Source organism: Bubalus kerabau, chromosome 8 (genome assembly GCF_029407905.1).
Source record: "Bubalus kerabau isolate K-KA32 ecotype Philippines breed swamp buffalo chromosome 8, PCC_UOA_SB_1v2, whole genome shotgun sequence".
NCBI lineage: Eukaryota > Metazoa > Chordata > Mammalia > Artiodactyla > Bovidae > Bubalus > Bubalus kerabau.
This window is the reverse complement of record NC_073631.1, coordinates 38,435,896-38,455,607: the sequence shown is the minus strand read 5'-3', so window position 1 is coordinate 38,455,607 and position 19,712 is coordinate 38,435,896. Positions and strand designations below refer to the sequence as shown.

Sequence of the window (19,712 nt, the reverse complement as noted above, 5' to 3'; positions counted from 1 at the left end):
GTATTAACTGCTGTTCAGCTCCTATGCTCTTAAATCCTCAAGATTCTGTAAATCAGTGAAATCTCCAAGACATTTGTGAACATTGAACACAGTGTATTCAATTAAAATACAGATGTGCATTCAGAAATCTGTAACCATATTAATTAGTTAAATTTGAAGGACACCAGACTTTTCAAATAAATAAACATCTTAAACACTTAAGAAAAACAGTTTGATGGTTAAGTCAGAGGTTATAAATTCGCCTTTGATTAAAAGTTATTTTGCCTAACGGAACTCTCCTGCATCTTTGTGCAGACAAGAGAATGCAATTCCCTGAAGCACTTTAAAAACCATAATCTAGGCACGTTTGTGCACCCCTCTCCACCATTCTAGCCGTCAATAACATTTATACTCAGAGATTTTATCTTGAACTAACACTACCCACTTTCTTCTGAAGTATGATCTAAATATTAAAATACAAAACATTTTTTTTTTCTATAACTGACACTATCACATTGAAACAAACATACAGGCTTTCTATTGATCCTTTTCACAAATTCAAAAATATTAAGGCAAGTTAATACTTCTGTGTCTTTAATGCCTGTTGAATAATATTTTAAAACATCACTCATATTCTGTATCTGATTTGTCATTTATAACTGCTGTATCTTGCAGGTTTTAAATAATCTTGTGTTGAGATATAGCTTCAAATCACCCATATGCACCAGGAAATTCTGGAGATAAGATCATAGTAACTAACATTTCAGAGCAATTGTTCAATGTATTTCTCTCTGGGTGCCTCACTCTTCACTGAATTATTCTAGGGACAAAATTTAGGAACGGTAAACTTAATATGGATGATCTAAATAGGCTATATATGTCAATAACGATAAGGGTGATCCAAATGCAGGATGGCCTATTTAGAAGCTTGAAACTATGATCATCATGTGGTAGAAATAAAAAGTCAAAACCAGAGTAAGATTCCCAGGAGACTAATTAGAAAGACATACCATATATATTAAAATACATTGTTATACTGCGAGGAAGAGCTTAAATGAGGATATTCTAACACATTAAATAACTCATGGAAAATAGTGACGTGAAACCCACTGAATCAAATGAGAGAATTATGTTTTACTTTCCTTTTCTGCATATGACTTCTTCAACAATATGTCCTAACTGTGTTTCCTTTAACTATTTCATAGAGATGCAAAACACGTTATGACCACTAAAAATAAAAGCAGAAAAGGAAAATAATAATGAGTCTTCTATTTATCTACTAATAATCTTGAAATACCTTGGTAGTAAAAGAAGCAAAACTAGGGAAACTTGAATATCCCAAAGGGGAGAAGAAAAAACAAACAAAAAACTTGGATGACAGATATTGAACATGGTGGTTTTGAAGGGATAACTTCTGAATAGGATTTCAAGAAAAAAATTTCTTTTCTTTTCTTTTGAAAAGAACTCTAGTGTTTAGAGATGATTGTTTTTGATTTGTCGTTGGAGAACCAAAATGGAGAACATGTTTTTCTAACTACTTCAAAAAGATTATTAGAAATGCAGGACTCGGGTAATACACTGTGTTCAAAAAATCACTGTCTAAGAAGATTTAACAGATTAAATTTAGGCATATCTAGGCACATTCTGCAGTCTTTTTCAGGTAGGATCAGAATTCATTAAATTTTAAAAAAAGTAAAAAAGCTATAGCCAACAGTATAAACCCTTGCCTAGGAATTTCTGACAGGAAAACAGATGGAAGTGAAGCAAAAGCACATCTGTAACTCTGGGCTCTAAATCTCTCATTAGGTTGTAAGTGACAAGCTGTAAGTAAGCAAAAAACAAAACAAAACAAAACAAAAAAACCAAGAGGGAGATCAATAAATACGAAAGTGTCATCAGCCTAAAAACACAAATCTTCAAAGGCAGTAATTGTCCAAATAGGACCATATATCAAAATAGACAATGCAAGTAGAATCGAAGCAAAAGGGCTATTAATTAGACCCCCAGGCAAGTTATGTGAAAGGTCCATCCAAGCTGAATTCCTGGCGTGGACAAAAGGAAATACCACAGGACAAAAAGAGAGCTGGCACAACCTGCAGCTGGAATCTGGAGTGGCTAGCATAAGTAAGCTAAATGAATAGAATCCAAAAATAATGCAAAACAAACTTGAGGCAGAAAGTTGCGAGCAAGCTCCACTAACCTGACTGGTATTTCCATACATTACAAGGTGGGTTTTGAAAGGAAACACAGACAGACAGACAGACACACACACACAGTAATAAACATCACATCAGAAAGGACTAGCTTGCAAAGTAAATAGACATAAATCTTTTCAGAAGGTTTATTTCATGCAGTTTCACCTACTCTTTCAGTTAGCATTTATTACCTCACCACAAAGATTTGTGTAATTTACCATCATGAGAGCAGTCCAGGGTATAAGGTGCACCATTTAGTACTTGAAAATACTGACTGTTCAAATCCAAGAATAATAGAGCCTGGCAAAGACTTTAAAAAACACTCTAGGCTAAACACCTTATTTTAAATTTGAGAAAACTGAATAAGTATTTGACTAGAATGTAGTGACACTACTGGAAAACGATTCGTTAGATTTACTGCCATTTATAATGATAATCATACTCTGTTTGAAGAGATTCTTTGAATGAAGGTACTTACTCTCCTGAGGCTGTCATTGATCAACAGCACCCTATGAAATTATCTTCTAGGTGAGTTTCTTTACTATTTAGTGAATCTCTCGTTCCTATTTCTTGTCTAAAATTTGCATTGTTTAAATTGTTCACATAATTTTCACCAGTGGGTGTTAGTTGCTCAGTCATGTTTGACTCTTTGTGACCCCATGGACTGTACTCCACCAGGCTCCTCTGTGCATGAGATTTTTCCAGGCAAGAATACTGGAGCAGGTTGCCATTCCCTTCTCCAGGGGAACTTCCCAACCCAAGGATTGAACCCAGGTCTACCGCATTGCAGGCAGATTCTTTACCATCTGAGCCACCAGGAGATGTCTGCAAATTCTTTGACTCTATGCAGAAATAAGATCCATTCTCAAAGCACAAATATTGCTAAAAATGATGGGAAAGTAATAATCATAATTTTAACATTTAAAACTAGTAAAATACCATCATCTTTTCTCAGTAACTACTCTGCCTCTCACCACCATCAAACCCCCCACAATATACACACACTAGTATCTCACACTCCTAAGCAGTTAATTGATCTGACTCCAAAAGTGTGTACATATGACATGTGTGTATACATGATTTTTGACATGTAACTTAAAACAGTATGATCATGTACTCACATTACTTACATGTCAATCTCTTAGATGGTTAACTGCTTGAACACTGTATAACTATCCCTTGTTTTCTAGTACTTTCCTCTGTATCTGTCATATCCAAATTCATGTGATCTCATTCAAGCCTTTCATTTGTGTGGTAAACCAGTCATGGAAGAATTGAGTGTCCTCATTATCTAGGCTAAGAAACTGAGCTAGAAAAAAAGTACAGCAGAGATGTAAGCCTAGATTTCACTTTAAATTGGGCAAATGATTTGTATCATTTGGGCAAAAGTTACTGATTATATTCTTACTGCCAAAACTAGTACCTGAATTTTAGTCATAATTATACTTGACAATGTCAGACATGTCAGTATCTGACATTACTGACAACTGCTTTCTTCTTCAAACAGTTTCTATCCCTGACTTGTGACAACATTCTTGTCCAGTTTTCTACCTGCTATCAAACTATTTCTTCTCAATGCCTTTGTGAACATTTCACTCTGCTCTTTCTCAAATGTTATTGTCCCTCAGGATTTTGTCCTTGCCCTTTGATCTTGTACTACAAATCTTCCCGGGCAATTTCAGACATTTTCATGACTTCAAGAACTACCAATACACTGGTGATTTCCACATTCATGAATCTAGACATTACTGAGTCTCAGGATTTATATTTTCAACTGGTTATTATGGCAGCATAACTGAGAACATCAAGTTCAATATGGTCAAATATAAAATTTATGCCCATAAACTTTTCTTGGTGTTTCTTATCTTAAATATCAGAATGTATCTCTTTGTGCATTTTCCTAATATCTGCCTTATCTTCTGGAAACCACAGTTACTAAGAGTATAGGAGTCTCTTTTCTACACGACTAGTATCAAGGTCTCTAGAACAGCAGTAAGGGAGAATTAAAATGCATGGAGGATCTAGTAAGACAGGAAGTTGTTGCAGCCTTTCATATACAAATTGCAGTCAATACCTGCAGTATCAGTCAATTCTAATTATGGTTGGGGAAATAAGACTTCTGAAGACTGGTGAAATTTTATACATGGTTTAAAAGGAAATGACTACTATCCTGCTAATTTTCAATGCATCTGTTATGCTCCAATCACAGTAAACCTCTTTTTATTTCTTAAGTGTTTTTTCCCACCTCTGAGATTTCACATGTGCTTTTCCTTCTGCCTGTGATGTCCTTCATCATCCCTGTCACCTTTGCCCTGTAACTTCCTAATCATTTTTATCATCTGATTCAAAAGTCAATTTCTCAGAAAGACCCTCCATTTCCAATCTAAAGTTTACTTATTTTTCCAATTGCACCCTGTGATTTTTCCATTATAGCATTTATCACACCTTCCAATTATGTGTCAATCTATGTGCTTTCTTGTTTCATTCAGATATCATGCACTAGGTTATAAGCTCAGTGAGCCCAAGTGTGATTTTTTTAAAACTTCTATCAGACTATTGTTTAGAAATGCCCTGTAGAGGGCTGGTTACCAATAAATGTGTTAAATAAATGAATGTTTTGATAGTCTATATTTATATTGTAGCCACTAACCATACAAGGCTATTTAAATTGCAATTAATTAAAATTAAATAACACCAAAAATTAAGTTCTTTAGCTATATTAGTCATATTAGGCGTATGTGATCACTAATAGCCACATGGCTACTATTCTGTAGAGAACATTCTGATACAGAACATTCTGATACAGAACATTCCCATCATTGCAGAAAGTTCTATTGGACAACCCTTTTCTACACCAAGCAATTAATAAAAGAGTGGTAGTAAATTTAGGACCTTTTAGAAATTAACATACATTCTATTTTAAAAATATCTCTTGAACTTACCATATCTCTTCATTCTTACTTTCTTTGGGAAACTACCTAACAGGTCTCTCAGCTACAAATATTTCTCAACGCAGATGAATTCCTCAAAGAACTGCTAAATACCTAAAGGTCACTTCTCTTCCTAAAAACATTTATAACTTCTCATTGTCTGAATGATAGAATTTAAACTCCTTAATATGAAAATAATACTGTTTATCATCCAATTAACCACAATTTAAGAGATAACATTGCTTCCCACCATCTTTCAATTTCCACTGACGACAAGATATCACTGTTCTATAAACAAAATGTATTTTGTCACAAGGCTGCCAGAAATGCCTATCCTCCTTTCCTACCCTTGGTGTAGTCCTTCTACCTCTCAATTATTAGGCTTCATGGAGTGCATAGAGTTCTCAGTCTGACCTTGATCACATTCAGTTCAGTCTCTCAGTTGTGTCCGACTCTCTGCGATCCCATGAATTGCAGCATGCCAGGCCTCCCTGTCCATCACCAACTCCCGGAGTTCACTCAGACTCACGTCCATCGAGTCAGTGATGCCATCCAGCCATCTCATCCTCTGTCATCCCCTTCTCCTCCTGCCCCCAATCCCCCCCCAGCATCAGAGTCTTTTCCAATGAGTCAACTCTTTGCATGAGGTGGCCAAAGTATTGGAGTTTCAGCTTTAGCATCATTCCTTCCAAAGAAATCCCAGGGCTGATCTCCTTCAGAATGGACTGGTTGGATCTCCTTGCAGTCCAAGAGACTCTCAAGAGTCTTCTCCAACACCACAGTTCAAAAGCATCAATTCTTCGGCGCTCAGCTTTCTTCACAGTCCAACTCTCACATCCATACGTGACCACAGGAAAAACCATAGCCTTGCCTAGACGGACCTTTGTTGGCAAAGTAATGTCTCTGCTTTTGAATATGCTATCTAAGTTGGCCATAACTTTCCTTCCACTGTGATTATTTGCTTGTATATCAATTACCCTCACCTGTATTGTAAGGTGTTAAAGAAGATGGACAGTAATTTACTTACTTCCCAGCATCTGGGAACTAGTATACTGCGGTTTGCACAGAACTTATGTTTTGTTGTTGAAATAATGAAATGATAAAATAATAAAGGAATGGGTTACAAAAAGATTCACCCTTATTGTGTAAACAGTCCTTTGTTCATTTTTGTGTAACTTTTGCCTGTTTCCAAAACCTCCTCCCTGCCAATCACAATATACTACTCGGTCAGTTAAGTTGCTCAGTCATGTCTGACTCTCTGTGACTCCATGAACTGCAGGACGCCAGGCCTCCCTGTCCATCACCAACTCCCGGAGTCTACCCAAACTCATGCCCATTGAGTCGGTGATGCCATCCAACCATCTCATCCTCTGTGGTCTCCTTCTCCTCCCGCCCTCAATGTTTCCTAGAATCAGGGTCTTTTCAAATGAGTCAGCTCTTCACCTCAGGTGGCCAAAGTATTGGAGTTTCAGCTTTAGCATCAGTCCTTCCAATGAACACCCAGGACTGATATCCTTTAGGATGGACTGGTTGGATCTCTTTGCAGTCCAAGGGACTCTCAAGAGTCTTCTCCAACACCACGGTTCAAAAGCATTAATTATTCTGCACTCAGCTTTCTTTATAGTCCAACTCTCACATCCTTACATGACTACTAGAAAAACCATAGCCTTGACTAGATGGACCTCTGTTTACAAAGTAATGTCTCTGCTTTTGAATATGCTGTCTAGTTTGGTCAAAACTTTCCTTCCAAGGAGTAAGCGTCTTTTAATTTCATGGCTGCAGTCACCATCTGCAGTGATTTTGGAGCCCCCCAAAATAAAGTCTGACACTGTTTCCACTGTTTCCCCATTTATTTGCCATGAAGTGATGGGACTGGATGCCATGATCTTAGTTTTCTGAATGTTGAGCTTTAAGCCAACTTTTTCACTCTCCTCTTTCACCTTCATCAAGAGGCTTGTAGTTCCTCTTCACTTTCTGCCATAAGGGTGGTGTCATCTACATATCTGAGGTGATTGATATTTCTCCCAGCAATCTTGATTCCACCTTGTGCTTCATCCAGCCCAGTTTCTCATGATGTACTCTGCATATAAGTTAATTAAACAGGGTGACAATATATAGCCTTGACGTACTCCTTTTCCTATTTGGAACCAGTCTGTTGTTCCATGTCCAGTTCTAACTGTTGCTTCCTGATCTGCATATAGGTTTCTCAAGAGGCAGGTCAGGTGCTCTGGTATTCCCATCTCTTTCAGAATTTTCGACAGTTTATATTGTGATCCACACAGTCAAAGGCTTTGGCATAATCAATAAAGCAGAAATAGATGTTTTTCTGGAACTCTCTAGCTTTTTCAATGATCCAGCAGATGTTGGCAATTTGATATCCAGTTCCTCTACCACTCAGTCTAATAGTAATTCCTTTGTCAGGTCAATAAAACAACTTTTACTTTAGTAGCTGTAGAGGTAGGGAGCACTTAAAATATCAACAGTTTTTCACTGGGCTGAAGGTTCTCAGGTGAAACTGATAAATGAAAGTCTCTCAGTCGTGTCTGACTCTTTGTCACCTGTATAGTCCATGGAATTATCTAGGCCAGAATATTGGATTGGGTAGCCATTCCCTTTTTTAGGGGAATCTTCCCAACCCAGGGATTGAACCCAGGTCTCCCGCATTGTGGGCAGATTCTTTAATACCTGACCCACCAGGGAAGCCCGAGAATACTGGGGTGGGTAGCCTATCCCTTCTCCAGCAGATCTTCCCAACCCAGGAGTTGAACTGGGGTCTCCTGCATTGCAGGCATTCCTTGACCAGCTGAGCTACAAAGGAAGCCCCCAGAAAAGAAAACAAAACAATAACAACAAGAACAACAAAAGCTTAATATTTCCTAAAAAATAACCTTGTGGAATAAGGATATCCTGGTGGAACAAATAGTATAAAGGACTCTCATGTTACCGAAAAGCTTTGTAAATTCAGTACAGTGGACACAGTTAGTCTTAACTCTCTCTAGCATGCTCTCTTCCTTCTTAGATCTTTGTTAATTGACCATCATTTTGTTTCACAGCATAGACATACATTACGTTACTATTTGTTGAAAACAGAAAAACAGTATTATAATAACCTCCTGGAGTAAAAAAAAAAAAAAAAAAGAAACAGAGAAATAAATATATTCCCAAAAATGTCACAAAAATATTTTGTATGTGAAAATAATGTATAACAGCAACAATGATGATGCTCAATAGTTATTTTTTAAAAATTAAACTTGTTATTCTTTTGCAGGGCTTTTTTTTTTAAGATTTCAAATCATTTTTAATCTTGTCAGTGAAATCTTTACTTAGGAGTGCTCACTTTTTACTAAGCTAATCCTAAATTATTAGGCAAGTTAAAAACTTGGACAGGGCAAGAAAGAAATTAAGAAACTACAAAGATGCATTTAGAGCCAAATATTGTAAACACTGACCAGTAGATCATATGTGTGGCAGGAAATTCTGAAGAAGGTGCTAACTGAAGACAGGGATTAAGTAAAGAGATGCATCAATTTAAGAATAACCTCTTTTGCTGTCTTGCATACAGGGTTATTGTTACCATCTTGGATGCTTGGGGCTGGTGCACTAGGATGACCCAGAGGGATGGTACCGGGAGGGAGGTGGGAGGGGGGTTCAGGATCGGGAACATGTGTACACCTGGTGGATTCATGTTGATGTATGGCAAAACCAATGCAATATTGTAAAGTAATTAGCTTCCAATTAAAATAAATAAATTTAAATTTAAATAAATAAATAAGTCACTTAACCTTCAAAAAAAAAAAGAATAACCACTATTATCTCCTTATGGAAATTCATCCATCACATGTTCTTATTTGATCTCACAATTTGTTAGCTTTTTTATCCAAACACAATAGCATGGCAAAATCTTGCTGTGTGGTCTCAGAAGTTTTTTGTGATGGAAAGACTCATATTTTAGTCTCTGTTTTTTTAGTTCTATAGGAGCTTGTTCATAAATAAAATAACCCATGCTGATACTTAAAGTCTAGATTATATTTTTATAATACAAATGTATAAATGGGGCAACCTATGTATTTCTCCACCTCTAAAGTCAACTTTCAGTATATTTAATATGAAGGTAAAAACATGACTTTGTTATAAACAAATTTCTATCAAATAGAATCAACCTATCAAGAAATAAGTATTGGACTCATTCACAAAGCTAATACTTGTTATATGTGTTCATCACAAAGTGACTCTTAAAATACATCTAACTGTATCGTGGTTCATTTATACAAATGATGTCCATCCACAGCACAGCCTCCGGGCTGGGGTACTGTTGTGCTAAGGCATGCTTCAGTACACTCACATACTACGACTACTCCAAGCAATGGCCATTCATCTCCAGGAGAGAGACTTCAAGAGAAATGACTGTGAATTCTTAAGACTCTGAAAGAATGAGGATGCTTTTCAGAGACTGTCCCCTGGGGGTGAAGGGATCAATGGGAGACAGCATTACTGGCTAGGACACTAGATAAAGAATGATTTGCATTCACAAGTTTGGCCTCTTTCAAAAACTGTGTTTTCATTAGCACTCTTAAGGGCAATGAAGGTTTGTATTTCTGTCCCTGGAAGTGTTCAAAAGCCTGAGGGCACAGGTTGAGAAAAAAGAGATAGGCTCAGATGGAAGAAAATGAAAAGTTTGTACAAGACCAAAGAAACCTTCCCGCTGAAAGTATTTATTAAGTTAACAGCTCTTCCTCTTAATAACTGAGTTAATGCCGAAGGTGTCTGGATATTTAAGAAAAGTGATTTTAGTGAAGATAAATCCAACTAACAAAAGAATATGCTGTAAAGTATGATTGCAGTAGTATTTTTATTCTATAAAGCTTGTATTTATTTACATGACAGCTTTGATGGCACAAAATGGAAGTGTTTCATAGAGTTTCTGTTTTCTTGTAATTTCCACAAAATGGTAGTATTAAAAATTTCAGTTTTCTTCAAAATAAATGTTTTGTTTTTTGGTTTATTTGTGTTTCCTTCTTATCATGTTTTTCTCTCAGAACCTAATCTAGATTAATGCTCTAGAAAATATCTAAATAGTAAGATTACAACCACATTTTCAACTTATTATGCAAAAATATATAATTTTACATGTGATGTGTTTTGATTAAAAAATATGGGATATGATTCTGCTAGTGATGCTGTTACTTTCTATTTAAAAATAAGATTATTTAATGTACAAAACATTTTAATGTCCATGGATCAGGACAATGCAGTGGTCTTACTGGGAATAGTGATAACTGGCAGAGGTACAGCCCACCAATAATAGGAGCAAACTGCCAAGCAGAGTTAACTCAAACCTGCAAACAGCTCAGGGATTGGAAAAAATAATTTTTAACATTGGAAAATTTTTAATTCTTTCCCCTTTTGGATCTCAAAAATTATATGTATAGGATAACATGAATTTACTCTGCCATTTATGAATAATGGGATTAACTTCAAAATTACATGGTTAATTATTCATACATATACACATATGCCTAAAGTAAAACAAATATATCTTACCTTACAAACTCTTCCAACTCGAGACAGGATGGTCTTATCAGAAGTACTTCCTTCTTGAGATGATTCACGAAAAAAGAAATATACTTTATCATCATCTGGATTATAGGTGTCTGGGATGGGGAAAGTTCCAATAAATTTTGCTCCTGTTAGGAAGAAAAGAAGCTCTACATTAAAATACTGAAATAATTCAGCCACAATAATACTAGTATCTTTTATATGTAAAACAATTAGCAGCAGAATAAAAAACATGAATTAAATGTGGAAATGAAGCATATGCACAATAAACATGACACAAAGTAGGAACAGGTATTAGCACAAAGAAATCTTGAACAAGTTCTTTAGGACTCCAGAGACCAGGTGAGAACATGACTGGCTGAGATTCATAATTATCTCAATTCAACTGAATTACACATAAAGTCGTTTTTTCAAACCTAGAGAGTCAATGATTTTATATTTTCCTTGTTTATGATTGGACTTTAATATTTTCCTTTTTCTTGATTGCTTTTTTTAACCAGTTTCCATTATGAAGAGCTAAGGAAAAACTATAAATATATCTTAGATTTTGATATATTATGATGTTATTTGCTATAGTTTGTGTAACTGCCAAAAAAATTCAACCTACCAGTAAAATGCTTGGGTTGACTTTAGTGTTGGCTCTGAGGACACTCTTTCCAAGTTTATATCCTGTCTCTGCCACTTACTGGAAAGGTGACCTTACACAAAAATTTTTTTACTTCTCTATTCCTCAATTTTCTCATACATAATATAAGGTTACCAATATCATCATATCTAGGGTCACTAATATGATAATCAAGTAAATTAATACATGTAAAGCATTTACTATCCAGTAGTGTCTGATACATAATAAGGATTTAATAAATGTTATTCATTATTAAAATGACTGGGATGATAATAATAATGATTAGGGCCACAAACAAGAGATGATGGAAAATTGAGCATATTCACACAATTTTTATCAATAGTATAACATGTAGTTATTAAAAATGAAGCAGTTCTAAATGTACTGGTAGGGAATATTGTCCATGATGCATATCAAGCAAAAAAATAATGACGATACAATTAACTCCTTTGCAGTTGCATCAGTGACAAGTCAATTTGGGTTACTAATGCCTTGTTTAAAAAGTACTTGGCCTTTTAAGTCTTAGTTTTATATAAATTGGAGTTAACCATTTATATGGTTAACATACAGATCTGGGAGTAACAGATCTGTAATTGGATGATACTAGTTCAGAAATAAACATTTTGATTAATAAAAATCATTTGATTAAAGCAAAGACAAAAATTGGTTAATGGGGAGTAAAGGACTTCAATTAAGTAGAATATACAAGATGTCTGGAAGAAAGCAATGAGCACTCTTTAGGAAGTAGAAGCAGGAATGAGAGAAAACAAAGTTTCCCAAAAAATAAATATAATAAGTAGGAGGTGAAAAAGTAACACTGCCTTTGTTTTGATCAGGGCCCTGATTGCCGGGTACCCCACGGTATTAAAAACCATGCCCCTGCAAATACAGAACAGTTGATCAGAAGCCCAGCAAACAACACTCACAATAGACTCCTTCAACAGACAAAAGTTAAAGTTTGATTCTAAGTGATGAGTAGTTCAGTCTTTATCATCCCAGCCTCTCTGGGTCAACCCTGGGTCTCCCATCCAGTCTCTTCTCTGCTTAAATGTGAAACCTTAAGAGGAAAAGACTGGGGTGGGTGGGTGGGAAGTATGTGCATGAACTTTCTCCCTTTTATTCTTTGTTATTTCCCTGGAACTTAGAACTCCAGTGGATTTTTATGCTCTCAATAATCTCATTTTGATATGGTTCTAAATTACACAAAAACATTTTTAGAAAATCACATAGCATTTTAAAAATTTTCTTTTTTAATTAATCTTAAGTTAGCAAGGTCCATTAACAATTCTACTGAAGGATTTTTGTTTTTCCCTCCAGCCCTGCTTTTAAATTGTTGATACATCACAAATAGTTTTGAATATCTGAGCAAAGTTAAAATTCTTTTGTAAGGCACAAATTCATATTTGATTTAAACATATCATGTTTTCTTTAAAAAAAATTCTCTGTGGAAACAAAATTTCTTATAAATGTAGCATTAGGATTTCAGCATATTCATGGAAAGTAAGGATATATTTGATTACTACTATATGCAAAGGCACTTGGAACAAGAAAAAGTTCTAGGATCAAGAACACAAAGTGAGCAAGAATTGACTCTTTGCTTCAGTTACATTCTGGATTAAGAAAATACTGACATAAGGCCAAGATATGGCTAAGAAGAAGGCCCAGTCTTGATGTTTCCAATGACTTGAAAAGCGATTGGAACAATGAGAAGAGAAAAGGACAACCAATTGTGGGTTTCCACAGGCACAGATCAGGTATTGATAATAATATATAGCACCTTTTTGAATTTACAGATGCCTCAATTCAATGTGACTAACTGGACACAAATCTCCTGCTGCATTGGCATGTGTATTTTTAAAATATATAAATAAAATAAATAAAACCCTATAGGTGATTTTTTTAAGGATTTGTAAAAATCCTTGTTTAAGAGTCACTGCCATAGATCACCATTTCATATACAGGAAAAGAACATAGACAGGACTCATTAACCCTAGGTCAGTCACACAGATGCATGGATGGACAGGAGGAGTGAAGACTTTAATACAAATTATTCATAATTAGACTGGGACAAAAAAGGAATAAATGGAAACTATACAGAAAGATGATCTCCCCAGGTGGGAAGGTGCCCAATATGCTACTGGAGATCAGTGGAGAAATAACTCCAGAAAGAATGAAGAGATGGAGCCAAAAAAAACAGCACCCAGTTGTGGATGTGACTGGTGATAGAAGCAAAGTCCAATGCTGTAAAGAGCAATATTGCATAGGAACCTGGAATGTTAGGTCCATGAATCAAGGCAAATTGGAAGTGGTCAAATAGGAGATGGCAAGAGTAAACGCTGACATTTTAGGAATCAGCAAACAAAAATGGACTGGAATGGGTGAATTTAACTCAGATGACCATTATATCTACTACTGTGGATAAGAATCTCTTAGAAGAAATGGAGTAGCCACCATAATCAACAAAAGAGTCCAAAATGCAGTACTTGGATGCAATCTCAAAAATGACAGAATGATCTCTGTTTGTTTCCAAGGCAAACCATTCTACATCACGGTAATCCAAGTCTATGCCATGACCAGTAATGCTAAAGAAGCTAAAATGGTTCTATGAAGACCTACAAGACCTTTTAGAATTAACACCCAAAAAAGATGTCCTTTTCATAAAGGGGACTGGAATGCAACAGTAGGAAGTCAAGAACCCTGGAGTAACAGGCAACTTTGGCCTTGGAGTAGAGAATGAAGCAGGGCAAAGGCTAATAAAGTTTTGCCAAGATAATGCCCTGGTCATAGCAAACACCCTCTTCAAACAACACAAAAAAAGACTCTACAAATGGACATCACCAGATAGATGGTCAATACTGAAATCAGATTGATTATATTCTTTACAGTCAAAGATGGAGAAGTTCTATACAGTAAGCAAAAACAAGACCGGGAGCTGACTATGGCTCAGATCATGAACTCCTTATTGCCAAATTCAGAGTAAAATTGAAGAAAGTAGGGAAAACCACTAGATCATTCAGGTATGATCAAAATCAAATCCCTTAGGATTATACAGTGGAAATGACAAATAGATTCAAGGGATTAGATCTGATAGACAGAATGCCTGAAGAACTATGGATGGAGGTTCATGACATTATACAGGAGACAGGTATCAAGAACATCCCCAAGAAAAATAAATGCAAAAAACAAAAATGGCTGTCTGAAGAGGTCTTACAAATAGCTGTGAAAAGAAGAGAAGCGAAAAGGAAAGATATACCCATTTGAATGCAGAGTTCCAAAGAACAGAAAGAAAGATAAGAAAGCCTTCCTCAGTGATCAGTGCAAAGAAATAAAGGAAAACAAAACGAATGGGAAAGACTAGAGATCTCTTCAAGAAAATTAGAGATACCAAGGGAACATTTCATGCAAAGATGGGCTCAACAAAGGACAGAAATGGTATGGATCTAACAGAAGCAGAAGATATTAAGAAGAGGTGGCAGGAATACACAGAAAAACAATACAAAAAAGATCATGACCCAGATAATCATGATGGTATGATCACTCACCTAGAGCCAGACATCCTGGAATGCAAAGTCAAGTGGGCCTTAGGAAGCATCTCTACGAACAAAGTTAGTGGAGGTGATGGAATTCCAGGTGAGTTACTTCAAATCCTAAAAGATGATGCTGTGAAAGTGCTGCACTCAATATGCCAGCAAATTTGGAAAACTCAGCAGTGGCCACAGGACTGAAAAGGTCAGTTTTCATTCCAATCCCAAAGAAAGGCAATGCCAAAGAATGCTCAAACTACCACACAAGTGCACTCATCTCACACAGTAGTAAAGTAATTCTCTGATTCTCCAAGCCAGGCTTCAACAGTGCGTGAACTGTGAAATTCCAGATGTTCAAGCTGGATTTAGAAAAGGCAGAGGAATGAGAGATCAAATTGCCAACATTCATTGGATCATGGAAAAAGCAAGAGAGTTCCAGAAAAACATCTATTTTTTCTTTATTGACTATGCCAAAGCCTTTGACTGTGTGGAACACAACAAACTGTGGAAAATTCTGAAAGAGATGGGAATACCAGACCATCTTACCTGCCTCTTTAGAAATCTGTATGTAGATGAGAAAGCAACAGTTAGAACTGGACATGGAAGAACAGACTGGTTCCAAATAGGGAAAGGAATATGTCAAAGCTGTATATTGTTACCCTGCTTATTTAACTTGAGTACCTCATGAGAAGTGCTGGGCTGGATGAAGCACAAGCTGGAATCAAGACTGCTGGGAGAAATATCAATAACCTCGAATATGCAGATGACACCACCCTTATGGGAGAAAGTGAAGAGGAACTAAAAAGCTTCTTGATGAAAGTGAAAGAGGAGAGTGAAAAAGTTGGCTTAAATCTCAACATTCAGAAAACTAAGATCATAGCATCTGATCCCATAACTTCATGGCAAACAGATGGGGAAACAGTGGAAACAGTGGCAGATTTTATTTTGGGGGGCTCCAAAATCACTGCAGATGGTGATTACAGCCATGAAATTAAAAGATGCTTACTCCTTGGAAGAAAAGTTATGACCAAGCTTAGGCATAACCTAAGAAAAGATATGACCAACCTTCAAAAGCAGAGACATTACTTTGCCAACAAAGATCCATCTAGTCAAAGTTATGGTTTTTCCAGTAGTCATGTATGGGTGTGAGAGTTGGACTATACAGAAACCTGAGTGCAGAAGAATTGATTCTTTTGAACTGTGGTGTTGGAGAAGACTCTTGAGAGTCCCTTGGACAGCTAGGATTTCTGAACTGATACAGAAATTATAGGAATACAATTGGCTTGTTTTATCTCAACAAATACATAGCTTAAAATGGAGACGACACAAGTGGAATTTATCATAGTTCTTATCTCTATGCAGCCTGATGACCCTTTGTAATTTTATTATCAGAACTACTGCCATGATTGAGTTGAATTTATACTTTTAAATATATGGCAAAACCAATACAATATTGTAAAGTTAAAAAAATAAAAGAAAATTAAATTAAAACAAAAGTGTTAGTCACTCAGTCAGGTCCAACTCTTTGCGACCCCATGGACTGTACACCCTCTTCTATCCATGGGATTCTCCAGGCAAGAATACTGGAGTGGGTTGCCATTCCCTTCTCCAGGGGATCTTCCCAACCCAGGATCAAACCCGGGTCTTCCATATCACAGACAGATTCTTTACTGTCTGAGCCACCATGGAAGCCCATGACTGAGCTAAATTTATAGTTTTAAAAATAACAGTGGTACAAAACTTGCAGTCTTTTCTCTTCAGAGAGAAAAAGAGATCTCAGTGATTTAAAACAGAAAATCATTACAGGTAAAAAGGATTTTTACTCTGAGAGAGAGTTGTTTGTAAAACTTTCCTCAGACACACAGATGGAAGCAGCAGTTATATGGGCTGACTGGTGTTCTCTTATTTGCGGAATTCAACAAACAAAACACAGCTCTACGACAGAATGGAATGTACTCTGCCTAAAAGCAATACAAATAAACATGTTAATTCATATTCTATTGTAGAAATGCACAGAAGAGCCTCTTTGGCTATGCAAAACATTATCCAGGTGTTGTTGCCAGGTATTGCCATTTGAAAAAGTCAAAAGTTAGAGTATGATACTAGTCCCCATTCCAGAAATTTCATTATAATATTGCTGCGTCGCTTCAGTCGTGTCTGACTCTGTGTGACCCCATGGACTGCAGCCTACCAGGCTTCTCCGTCCATGGGATTCTCCAGGCAAGAACACTGGAGTGGGTTGCCATTTCCTTCTCCAATGCATGAAAGTGTCACTCAGTCGTGTCTGACTATTAGCGACCCCATGGACTGCAGCCTACCAGGCTCCTCCATCCACGGGATTTTCCGGGCAACAGTACTGGAGTGGGGTGCCATTGCCTTCTTCAATTATAATATTAGTGGGGCAAAATAGAGTAGGTGTTTTTCCAAGTTGTATTTCTTTTAAATTTCAACTAATATATAACATAAATGATCTTACTGTGTTTATTCAGTGACTGTGGTTTTATTGGACTCTTAAATGTTGGTTCTTTTTCATATAAAAAATTATTACTGTAAGAAAATTATTTTGGAGTACTATAAGCAAATTAAATGGTGGAAGTATTTAAGCCAAATATTTATTATTATGTGAATAAATCTAATTATGAAAAAAAGCATTAGTATCCAACAGTACACTATTCTGTGATTTAAATAATAAGTAATTTTGAGTTAAAAATAAATACCAGTTTTAAGCAACAGAGTTTTCTTTCTCACAGATTCAATTGAGGTCCTGTCTTAGAATATTGATATTAGTATTTTATGATAGAAACTCTTTTGTGACTTGTTGCCAAGTTTATGTAAAAATAGATATCATTTCACCAGTATATGACATGCATAGTTGGATTAAATAATTTAAAATCATACCAAGAGATACCTGTGCTTTATTAGAGTACATTTTTCCCATTTGGCGTTTGAAACACATGCCTTAATAGGGATGGAGTTTGAAATTGTGCATTTTCACAAATGAACTTTTAACATGACATCAAGAGACACTGCCAAATGAAAATGGCATACATCCATATGGCCTGATGAAATGCATATCACTTTCATTTCTCCTTATGAACATTGTTTCATCCAGATGAGCACACCTACAACAGGACTTAAGACATAGTGAGTTCCTTATTTTCCTTTATTTCTTCTTGTAGTATCTTTTTCCTACCACTTTTGAAAAATGCTATCCTTCTGTGTGGAAAACAATTTATAGACAACAGTACTCCAAGAGAAACTTCAAATGAAAACTGCCTCCACATGTTGGAAATAAAAATTTTAAAACAAAAGTTCTCATTTACTCCAGGAAAGAAAACAAAAACATATGCCACTGAAGCATCATTGTTTGTTTTCATTATCCAAATGGTCATACTTCTTCCTTTTATCTCAAAATTCTCATGAAAAATGTCTAATGTGTTTGAATAACCCTCTGACTTGTATCTTTCCTTAAGTGTTCTAAGATTAAGTTGATAAAGAAAAGTGTGGAAGTACCTAAGACTTTGTCTAGAACAGCCATAGCGTTCACCTTCACAAGTTTTCACCCTCCTGGTGAGGGATTTAATAGATGGATTCATTTCTCAAAGAAGGAATCAGTATTCATACTTCTTCTGTCTTCTGGCATTGGATTAGACAAAGTAATCAATGATACAATAATATATAGAGGAAAGTAGTTAGACATTGACACTGGTGACATTATTTGAAATATCAAGTACCTGTCAGTTCTTAGTAATTGAACAAAACCCCAGAGTGAGTTTCACATCTACATGCTAAATAAGTAGTCAAGAAAATTTACACATTGCATTATATGATTGTGGATTGCACTGTGATATGTGACAGGTATTGCACTGATTATGCTATGTACATAATTAATAAAAAGTACACTTTAGACAAACCTAGATAGCATATTAAAAAGCAGAGATATTATTTTGCCAACAAAGGTCCGTCTAGTCAAGGCTATGGTTTTTCCAGTGGTCATGTATGGATGTGACAGTTGGGCTGTGAAGAAAGCTGAGTGCCGAAGAATTGATGCTTTTGAACTGTGGTGTTGGAGAAGACTCTTGAGAGTCCCTTGAACTGCAAGGAGATCCAACCAGACCATTGGCCACCTCATGCGGAGTTGACTCATTGGAAAAGACCCTGATGCTGGGAGGGATTGGGGGCAGGAGGAGAAGGGGATGACAGAGGATGAGATGGCTGGATGGCATCACTGACTTGATAAACATGAGTTTGAGTAAACTCCAGGAGTTGGTGATGGACAGGGAGTCCTGGCATGCTGTGATTCATGGGGTCTCAAAGAGTCAGTCACGACTGAGCTACTGAACTGAACTGAAGGTTGAATAAGATAATGTCTAACCCCCAAACATAGCTCTTTTAACAACCATTGCTTTTTTGTCTCCTTGTATTCCTGACACTATCCAGATGACTCCTCTGGCCTCTATCTTTGGACACTAGGCTGACTATATCTGGAAAATAGCCACTTCTGAAAATGGAGAATAGAAATGCCCCTCCCCCCCAAGTCAATCTTTTCCCTTAGCATGTCTTTACAAGAATCTCATATAGTTTCTGTCATTTTTACCTTGCCCTGCCATAGTTTCCTTGGACCAGGAAGCTTCTGACAGATTGAGTCTCCTGACACATTGTGCTCTTCTGATTCTGGCCAGCTTATCCCTTAGCAAATGTTCACAATATTGGCTACAGCTGTGTAGGGCTTCCACACTGCTTGCCTAACCCACATGTTCTCTATTTGCTGTGGTCTCCACAAGCAGCGGAGAAGGCAATGGCACCCCACTCCAGTACTCTTGCCTGGAAAATCCCTTGGATGGAGGAGCTTGGTAGGCTGTAGTCCATGGGGTCGCTAAGAGTTGGACACGACTGAGCAACT

The 19,712-nt window shown here is 36.5% G+C and overlaps 1 protein-coding gene across 3 annotated transcripts in view; it reads right to left on the bottom strand.

The window, feature by feature from the left end:
• SEMA3D (semaphorin 3D) overlaps window positions 1-19,712 on the bottom strand; it is a 224,489-nt gene that overhangs the window by 52,628 nt on the left and 152,149 nt on the right. For all 3 annotated transcript variants that reach the window (XM_055590094.1, XM_055590096.1, XM_055590095.1), the window contains one exon: window positions 10,646-10,788. In XM_055590094.1, the coding sequence (XP_055446069.1) occupies window positions 10,646-10,788 (143 nt within the window). The remainder of the gene's footprint in view (window positions 1-10,645; window positions 10,789-19,712) is intronic.